Below are 11,143 nucleotides of genomic sequence, written 5' to 3' on the forward strand. Positions count from 1 at the left end.
TGTATATGCAATTACCATATACACTTTCTTACTCTGATTATTGACAATTACCATGGCACCTTTGTGATTGAAGTTTTATAATGATGTAAAGAAAAGTAAACTGTATCAATATCTTTTAGTATTTATTGGAGACTGGCTCATGTTGGAGACGAAGGTTGATGGGATGTTTGTGGAGTAGCGCATTGTGTATGATTAGCTAAGTTTGTTGACTAATGCATTAGTGTTAACATCAAAATCCCTCTTTATCATCTAAAGGACATGAGTTGAAATGCTTTATGACAGTCAATAAGTAATGCCCATAACAGCATTTCATTGGCTTTATCGTATAGGGTACAAGTTAAATGTTACTCATATCTTTCTAGTAAAAATGCCAGGAAAACAACTATTTTAAATAGAAGTGTCTGAATGATGATGATGAATGCCTCTTTAACATATGTGTTTATGCCATATCTAGTGACAGGCGTCAATTATATAATATAATATATTATATCATACCTACAGATGTAATTACAAAACACCCAAATACTGAAATGATGTAGCACACTCAATTGTTACGGATTACCAATCACTTTTATTTGGTCAACATAAAATATCTAGCACATATCAGTGATACGCCTCATGCTCATGAACCTCATGCCACCGCTCATGCCTCCCATTCCCATGCCCATCTCTCTGAAGCTCCTGTACTCTCCAGGCCTCATGTACATCTGCCTGCCTCTGTAGTGGGGCTGCTCGTACATCAGCCAGTGACCGTCCATCACGTTGCAGGACTGGCAGTCGGACATACGGTAACGGTCCATGATGGAGTCACAGTCATCCATCATCTCGTGCATCTGACCTCCGAAGTTCTCCCTCTCATAGATCCTCATCCTGTAGTTTCCACGGTGCTGTTAGGAGGAAATACAAATACAGTGGGGAAAAAAAGTATTTAGTCAGCCACCAATTGTGCAAGTTCTCCCACTTAGAAAGATGAGAGAGGCCTGTAATTTTCATCATAGGTACACGTCAACTATGACAGACAAATTGAGAAAACATTTTCCAGAAAATCACATTGTAGGATTTTTAATGAATTTATTTGCAAATTATGGTGGAAAATAAGTATTTGGTCACCTACAAACAAGCAAGATTTCTGGCTCTCACAGACCTGTAACTTCTTCTTTAAGAGGCTCCCCTGTCCTCCACTCGTTACCTGTATTAATGGCATCTGTTTGAACTTGTTATCAGTATAAAAGACACCTGTCCACAACCTCAAACAGTCACACTCCAAACTCCACTATGGCCAAGACCAAAGAGCTGTCAAAGGACACCAGAAACAAAATTGTAGACCTGCACCAGGCTGGGAAGACTGAATCTGCAATAGGTAAGCAGCTTGGTTTGAAGAAATCAACTGTGGGAGCAATTATTAGGAAATGGAAGACATACAAGACCGCTGATAATCTCCCTCGATCTGGGGCTCCACGCAAGATCTCACCCCGTGGGGTCAAAATGATCACAAGAACGGTGAGCAAAAATCCCAGAACCACACGGGGGGACCTAGTGAATGACCTGCAGAGAGCTGGGACCAAAGTAACAAAGCCTACCATCAGTAACACACTACGCCGCCAGGGACTCAAATCCTGCAGTGCCAGACGTGTCCCCCTGCTTAAGCCAGTACATGTCCAGGCCCGTCTGAAGTTTGCTAGAGTGCATTTGGATGATCCAGAAGAGGATTGGGAGAATGTCATATGGTCAGATGAAACCAAAATAGAACTTTTTGGTAAAAACTCAACTCGCTGTGTTTGGAGGACAAAGAATGCTGAGTTGCATCCAAAGAACACCATACCTACTGTGAAGCATGGGGGTGGAAACATCATGCTTTGGGGCTGTTTTTCTGCAAAGGGACCAGGACGACTGATCCGTGTAAAGGAAAGAATGAATGGGGCCATGTATCGTGAGATTTTGAGTGAAAACCTCCTTCCATCAGCAAGGGCATTGAAGATGAAACGTGGCTGGGTCTTTCAGCATGACAATGATCCCAAACACACCGCCCGGGCAACAAAGGAGTGGCTTCGTAAGAAGCATTTCAAGGTCCTGGAGTGGCCTAGCCAGTCTCCAGATCTCAACCCCATAGAAAATCTTTGGAGGGAGTTGAAAGTCCATGTTGCCCAGCGACAGCCCCAAAACATCACTGCTCTAGAGGAGATCTGCATGGAGGAATGGGCCAAAATACCAGCAACAGTGTGTGAAAACCTTGTGAAGACTTACAGAAAACGTTTGACCTGTGTCATTGCCAACAAAGGGTATATAACAAAGTATTGAGAAACTTTTGTTATTGACCAAATACTTATTTTCCACCATAATTTGCTAATAAATTCATTAAAAATCCTACAATGTGATTTTCTAGATTTTTTTTTCTCATTTTGTCTGTCATAGTTGACGTGTACCTATGATGAAAATTACAGGCCTCTCTCATCTTTTTAAGTGGGAGAACTTGCACAATTGGTGGCTGACTAAATACTTTTTTCCCCCACTGTATGTGAATTAATGACTGACTATACCAGATTGTTGACAAGCTCACAGGGCTAATATGATTTGTGTGATTATGGACATCACATAGCTACTTCTAGTGGGACTGTTACAGCAGCCTGAATATCATATGGCTTACCATGGGGATCATGCGGCAGGACCTGATACCATCAGTAATTCCCATCATACTCTGGTAGTCAGAGTACTCTCCCCTCCTCATGAAGAACTGGTTTCCCATGTAGTTGGGGTGCTCGTATGCCATGAAGCAGCCGCTCTGAACTCTGCAGGATTGGCACTTGCTCATGTAGGAGGACATGTCAGGGCAGTCGGAGCTACACTCATAAGAGCGGCCCTGGAAGTTCCTGTTCTCGTAGAAGGTGGCCTGAAAACACAAGGTATTTATTTATTATTTCTCAATATATAATAAATGCAACAAATATAAGAAGCTTTTAGTTTTGTTTGTAAAGATATAAAGATAATATAGAGATTCATGTATTTTAAGTATTTTTTAAATAATGCTTACTCTTCCCATGTTCATGCCGATTGTGGTCATTGTTGTTCACTGAGCTGCTGCTGCTGCTGTTGCTACACTGATGTCCTGTCTGTGTTAACCCTTACTTTTATACCTGACCAAACCCAAAGAATCTGTGGGCCCCATTGTGTAAACCCCTGACCCAGCAACAGTATAGAGGCCTATAGAGTGCTGAAGTACCATAGTCATATTTCCATGTGACTGGGTCCCTAGAAGACTTAAAAAGGCATTTTTCATTGTGGAACAGGTAACACAAAACCTTTAATAGAAAGTCTACAAATCAGTTACACAATTTTAATTATATTTCAACATATGATTCATATTCCCTCATGATCTCTTTCATTCAGTGAAGTCAATTAAATTAAACTTTTGTGTCAACCATAAAATGGAATCTTCTCACTCCATAAATTATTTAACTTTAATTTGATGTCAATATTATTTGTTTCTGGATCAGATATGAATCCCATGTCCACCATGACATCAGCTATATGATTCAGAAAAGTTAAACATTTATTTGAAGAGAATTTGATGAGAATCAAATGAACAGAGACTCAACAACTTTTTTTGACAACTGTGTTTCAAAATGTTCATGATCAGTACCACTCAGTTCGTCTATCCAGATTGTGGCTAACTGGGTTAAAATTATGATTTGCTAAGTACATCACAACCACAATTTATTTACATTCCCTGTGTCTATGGTAGCCCTAATTCTCCATGCTTTTACAGGTTAAGAGTTATATTTCACTTATTGAGGAGATACAATGTACATTATAAGTTGCCTGATTAGGACTACAACACACATAACTAGCTAGCTACATCAATCAGACAAATATATACTTTTTGCAGTCACGCCATCAAGTTAAGTGTCATTTGAAAACTTGGGACTGAGAATGTGCCATGCTGGATGCTGGTGAGTTGGATATCAAATACTACTGTTTTTATAACATTAAAAACCCTTATTAAAACCCCTAATGTTAGGATATGGCTTTGTGATGGCATTGACATAATCACCAAAGGAGCAGTTGTTAGCAATACCTGCCGCTGGCTGTTTTAGCTTGTTTGACATAACAGCCAACAGTGCAGGCGACTGCCGACTGACTGATCTACAAAGAACCCTGTATCATAAATAACTACTCATTATTATTTGTAGATCAGTCAGTCAGTCACAATTTACCAGTGATACATTAAGGTTTTGATCCTCTCGAACACGGCCAATGTCTTCACTCTAAAACTAGCTAGCTAACATTATAAGGTTGGTTTTGACACCTGATTTCTCAGATGTAATTCAAAATACATAGAGGTGAATATGGAAATTGTGTTATTTACTTAGCCAGAACTAATACAGGGCCAACTGGAATATCATAAACAGGTTCATTTATTTTTTTTATTCATGAAAAAAATGCAACAATAATGGTTATTTGTGGAAACATTGTATATATAAAAAATGTTAAACATCAAGAATAATGATTTGTACAAAAATCAATGCTTCCATAAAATAAATATAAACAATAATAATTTAATGAAAATATGATTTAATCGTTTTCCCATTGAACAAAAACAATGATTTCTAACAAAACAATAAACAATCTATGATTTCATATTGTTTCCATTCAACAATAGTCAACATTTGTAAAAAATCTTGAGTTTATTTATTTTTCTCAGTTCAACAATAATGATTATTTGCAGCTCAGCGAGGAACTGTGCAGAATGGTTTCTCAAAGAGGGGCCAACCATGTAGCCTTTCATGTTCCTGGGAAAATCCTGATTTAATGTCAAAATCTTGTATATGTATTATTCTATAGAAAAACGTTTAATGTAAGGAATATGTTACAAATGGTTTATACATGTGTTCTGATGAAGTCCTTATGTAGGAACTCTTTAAAAAAAGTGATACCCAAAAGTCTTTGAAACCCAATTAAGCTGGTCAGCTAGTCATATTGTCAATGAGCCACTAGATATTGTATATTGTATTTTGTTAGCATAATTGGTCTCAGCTATATGACAAAGGGGTGCAAGTGTGTGAACAAGAAAGCTGTAGGTTCATGTGTTGTCACACTTAAAAAAGGAGACATTAAAGGGATAGTGCCAGATTTGAGCAATTAAGCCCTTTCTACTTACCCAAAGTCAGATCATCATGGATACCATTTTTATGTCTCTGTGTGTAGTTTGAAGGAAGTTGAAGGTAGTTGAACTAGCGTTAGGGCAATAGCGTTAGGGCAAATGACTGGAGGTCTAACTGAACAGCTAGCATGCTTCATCAGCGAGAGTTCATCTGACTCTGGGTATGTAGAAAAAGGGTTTAATTGCCAAAATCTTGCACTATCATTTTGAATAGTTTTGTGAATATTTTATTCAATGGCTTTTCTTGCTATGGGTACATCAAGCAATATTTAGTAGCAGGAATCCATGATACGCCTGGTGCTCATGATCCTCACGCCCAAATATTGAAATGACGTAGCACATGCAATTGTTACGGATTACCAATCACTTTTATATGGTCAACATAAGATATCTAGCACATATCAGTGATACTCCTCATGCTCATGAACCTCAAGCCACTCATGTGGCCGCTCATGCCACCCATTCCAAAACCTTTCTAACATCACCTTAAGTTACAAAAAAAGAGTTACAAAAAAAGACTGTAGTTATTGCAAGTAAAATAGTCAAGTCGTTTATAACCACAAAATAAGTTACCACCACCTGTAAATGTCTTAGGAATAACTTATTGTAAAGTGTGAACAGGATTTCATATTAGTATCTATGTAGAAATTATTGTAGCACTTTATTTGGGTACTCTACTACTTCCTTAATTTAACTGAACTTCCTGGTACCACATGGTACCCAGTAATACTGGATATCAAAGATGCCACTTTACAAAATAATTTCTAAGCAATGATCTGTTTATTTCTGTGCCGTAAAGTAAAGGACCCAAATGACATTAGGAATATTTTAAAGCCTATAAATACACAGAAGTAATATAAAACATATTTAAAATTCAGGATATTAAAATGATTCTCTGCATGATACCTCACACAGATAGACACCAACAGGGATCCTGGTCAAAGATTACATCTAATCCTGAACTATAAATCATGTCGCTATAATAGCTAACATTAGATAGCTATCTGATAGCAAATGTTACGAGACTAGCTAGCTAGAAAGCAACTTTGTCTGGCTTCTTATCAAGCACGTTGAACACTGAAATATAGCTACAAAGTGTGTATTTTGGTAATCTTTCAATTAGGGCATTGGGACAAACTGTTTGCCTCTGTATTTCCTGTGTCAGCTCCTGCCCACAGCACTGTAATGCTGTGCAGTGGCTCTAGGGACACCTTGTGGCTCAGCAAACAAGTTGGTTCTGGGGCCGCCCACTGCTGCTCATAAAGCTAATTTCTTGGCGTTGTGATTGTTAAATATGGGGTTGTGCAGCGAGTCCCTCGGCAGTACAGTATATCAGCTACATTTGTTCAGTGACTTAGCAGATTGTTTACACTGCCATGCTGGTTAGCTTATCCTTCCTTCCTTGTTAGAATAACATCACAGAGGACCTGATATGGACCAATCACACCGACAGCGTGGTGAAGAAGGCACAACAGCGCCTCTTCAATCTCAGGTGACTGAAGAAATTCAGCATGGGCCCTAAGATCCTCAAGAAGTTCGACAGCTGCACAATCAAGAGCATCTTGACTGGCTGCATCACTGCATGGTAATGCACAAGCATTTCACTACACTCGCAATAACATCTGCTAACCATGTGAATGTGACCAATACGTTTGATTTGATTTGATGGTACGGCAACTACAGTACACAGCCCTCAACCGCAAGGCTCTACAGATAGTGCTGCGGACGCCGCAATACACCACTGGGCGAGCTCCTTGTCCTCCAAGAAATGAGGGAACTAGCACACAAGCATTTCGTTGCACCTTTTATACACTCTTAGAAAAAACGGTTCCAATAGAGTTCTTCGGCTGTCCCCATAGGAGAACCCTTTTTGGTTCCAGGTAGAACCCTTTTGGGTTCCATGTATAACCCTGGTTCTACATGGAACCCAAAAGGGTTCTACCTGGAATCAAAATGGTTCCACCTGCAACCAAAAAGGGTTCTTCAAAGGGTTCTCCTATGGGGACAGCTGAACAACCCTTTAAGGTTCTAGATAGCACCTTTTTTTCTAAGAGTGTATCTGCTGTAAACTGTGTAACATGTGATTTGATTTTAATTAAGTAGCTAGCTAGCAACCTAGCAAACACAAAGTCACATTAATTACGTCAATGATACGTACACTTTAAAATAGCTTCGTAATATCAGATATGTCTTTACATCTGAAATGTCATAATATAAATTCAGATTGATGAAAAGGACTTGCTATTTATTTATTTACATATGATATTTATTTACACACTTTACACATTTATTTTGGCCATTGTTCATGAACAGAAATGTTTATAGGTAGTAATAAAAATGTACACGTGTAAATGTTTTACACAATATATTGTATATTTTACAACACACACGCATGCACACACGCACACACACACACACACACACACACACACACACACACACACACACACACACACACACACACACACACACACACACACACACACACACACACACACACACACACACACACACACACACACACACACACACACGCACACATACAGACACACACACAGTCAATTTTCCAGACCTTCCTCTGACACCGCCTAGTATAGAGGTCCTGGATGGCAGGGAGCTCAGCCCCAGTGAAGTACTGGGCCATCTGCACCACCCTCTGTAGCGCCTTGTGATCGAGGGTGGTACAGTTGCCATACCAATCTTGATGCAGCCAGCCAAGATGCTCTCAATGGTGCAGCTGTATAACTTTTTGAGGATATGAGGGGCCATACCAAATCTTTTCAGTTTCTGAGGGGGAAGAGGCAATGTCATGCCTTCTTCACGACTGTGCTGGTGTGAGCGGACCATGTTAAGTCCTTGGTGATGTGGACAAAAGGAACTTGAAACTCTCGACCCACTCCACTACAGGTCCGTCGATGTGGATGGGGGTGTGCTCGCCCCTCCGTTTCCGGTAGTCCACAATCAGCTCCTTTGTCTTGTTGACGTTGAGGGAGAGGTTTTTGTCCTGGCACCACACTACTAGGTCTCTGACCACCTCCCTGTAGGCTGTCTCATCGTCATCAGTGATCAGGCCTAACATCTTCGTGTCGTCAGCAAACTTGATGATGGTGTTGGAGCCATGCGTGTTCAAACATTTGTGGGTGAACAGGGAGTACAGTAGGGGAAAGCGTGGCAGTTGTGTTGTTACCTACCCTCACCACCTGGAAGAAAGTCCAGGATCCAGTTGCAGATGGAGGTGTTCAGTCCCAGGGTCTAGAGGTTGGCGATGAGCTTGGAGGGGACTATGCTGTTCAACACTGAGCTGTAGTCAATGAACAGCATTCTCACATAGGTTTTACTCTTGTCCAGGTGGGAGAGAGCAGTGTGGAGTGCAATAGCGATTGCGTTGTCTGTGGATCTGTTGAGGCGGTATGTGAATTGGTGTGGGTCCAAGGTGTCTGGGATGATGCCATTGATGTGTGCCATGACCAGCCTTTCAAAGCATTTCATGGTTGCAAATGTAAGTGATACGGGACGAAAGTCGTTTAGGCAGGTTACCTTTAAGTTCTTAGGAACAGTGACAATGGTGGTCAGCTTGAAAGATGTTGGGATTACAGACTGGGACAAGGATGTTGAAATTGTCAGCGAAGACGCTTGCCAGCTGGTCTGCGCATGCTCTGAGAACACGCCCTGGTATTCAGTCTGGCCCAGCGGCCTTGTGAGTGTTGACCTGTTTTAAAGTCTTACTCATATCGGCCACAGAGAGCGAGATCACACAGTCGTCAGGGACAGCAGGGTCTCTCATGCCTGGCTCAGTGTTGTTTGCCTTGAAGCAAGCATAGAAGGCATTCAGCTCGTCTGGGAGGTTTGCATCCCTGGGCACCTCACGGCTCGGTTTCTCTTTGTAATCCGTAATAGTCTGCAAACCCTGCCACATCCGACGAGTATCGGAGCAGGTGTAGTAGGAATCTGTTTTAGTCCTATATTGACCTTTTTCATGTTTGATGGCTTGTCGGAGGTAGTAGCGTGCTTTCTTGTAATTGTCCATGTCCGTGTCCCGTTCCTTGAAAGCGGTAGACTGCCTGTAAACCATGACTTTTGGTTAAAGCACATACGTACAGTCACTGTGGGGATGACATCGTCAATGCACTTATTGATGAAGCCCGTGACTGATGTGGTAAACTCCTCAATGTTATTGGATGAATCCCTGAACATATTCCCATTTGTGCTAGCGAAGCTTGTAGCTTAGCGTCCGCTTCGTCGGACAACTTGTTTGAGTTTTTGCTTGTAAATAGGAAGCAGGAGATGGAGTCGTGGTCGGATTTTCCAAAGGAATGTCGAGAGAGGGCCTTGTATGCATTTCTGTGGGTAGAGTAAAGGTGGTCCGGAGTGTTAGCGCATCATATCGTGTAGGAGACGTGTTGGTAAAAGTGGGGCAAAATGCATTTCAGTCTCCCAGCGTTAAAGTCTCTGCCCATTAGAAATGCTGCCTCTGGGTGTGTGTTTTCTTGTTTATTTATGGCCGTGTACAGCTCGCTGAGTGCCTGCTTAGTGCCATTCTCATTTTGTGGTGGGATGTAGACAGCAGTGATGATTACAGAACTCTCTTGGTAGATAAAAAAGTATACAATTTACCATGAGGTATTCTAGTTCAGGTGAGCAAAAACTCGAGACTACCTTCACATTTGAAGCAGCTGACCAGTTGTTTTTTACAAAAAGGCATACCCCTCCCCCTTTGATTTTGCCCGAGTCCGCTGTCCGGTTGCGACGAAGCATGGAGAAATCCTTGAGTTTTATGTCCATATCGCCCGTCAGCCAAGTTTCTGAAAAGCATATAATATTACAGCTTTTCACGTCCCATTGGTAGGAAATACTCTCAAGTAACTGGACATTTGCCACTTAAACGGAAGGGAGTGCCCGATGATTTTGTCTGCGTTTGAGTCTAACAATGACTCCAGCCCTCCTCCCGCGTCATCACTTGCTGCGCTTTGGTAGCCCGAACAATGGAGTAGGGTCCAGTGTAAAAAAGGGAACAGCTGAGTCGGAGTTAAAGTAGGAGCCGAAATCGAGGTCGAAGTCGAGGTTAGTAGCTGTCGATTTGTAGTTCAAAAGTGTCTTGGCTGTCATAGGTGATAATGGTGTGAGCTTTCTGTACAGAAAAAGTATGGATAAACACGAAGAAAGTCACAAAATAGCAAAGTGGGGTTGGAACACGTAAGATGTCGACCATCTCTGTCGGCGCCATCTTATTATTCTTCACTTCTTACGTCTATAGTTTACAAATATATATTGTGTTGTTGCCTATATGGCTGATTATGATAACATACAACAGTAAATAAATGAGTTGTGAAAATAAGTTGCTTAACAATGTACACTTGTATTGGCATTCTTACATTTTAGTCATTTAGCAGACACTCTTATCCAGAACAACTTACAGTTTTAGTGGGTGCATACATTTTCATACTGGCCCCCCGTGGGAATCGAACCCACAACCCTGGCGTTGCAAACGTCATGCTCAACCAACTGAGCTACACAGGACTCTTCTAATACAAGTGCACATTAATACATAAGTATTTAGGTACTCATTTAGGTACACATTGTTAGTACAACTTTTATACTTGTTTGCTGTATGTGTAATTACACCTTGACGTGGTTTTATAGATATACAAATTAATTGTTGCTAACCTTCCTCCCAGCCTATAATTCTTATTTTAGATAACTCTTATTTGAAAATCCTTAAAATTGTGCATTGCAAAAATAATATGGCAGGATCAAGTAATCTTTTCTAAATTAAAGATTTGAAATATCACTGGATATTATTTTACATCAGCATACATCTATTGTACACAATCATATCTACACAGAAACTTTGAAATGTTAAAGATGTAGGGAGTGAAATAGTGAAATGCTTAAACATGGAGTGCTCTGAGTAAAACAATCACAAAAAGAAGTCAATTTAGCTTTAAATAAATTTAATCAACAATTTTCGTACAACCTTTGAGGAAA

General features: G+C 40.6%; 1 protein-coding gene across 1 annotated transcript; it reads right to left on the reverse strand.

The window, feature by feature from the left end:
• Positions 1–593: 593 nt before the first annotated feature.
• On the reverse strand, positions 594–3,058 carry LOC311144110 (gamma-crystallin M3-like; the record flags this gene model as incomplete). Its single annotated transcript, XM_084180083.1, has 3 exons — positions 594–887; positions 2,645–2,887; positions 3,029–3,058. 3 exons carry the CDS (start codon positions 3,056–3,058, stop codon positions 594–596), a joined length of 567 nt encoding a protein of 188 aa, XP_084036209.1.
• Positions 3,059–11,143: the final 8,085 nt, after the last annotated feature.

Source organism: Coregonus lavaretus (assembly GCF_964263955.1).
Source record: "Coregonus lavaretus genome assembly, chromosome: 16".
In the NCBI taxonomy this organism is placed as follows: Eukaryota; Metazoa; Chordata; class Actinopteri; order Salmoniformes; family Salmonidae; genus Coregonus; species Coregonus lavaretus.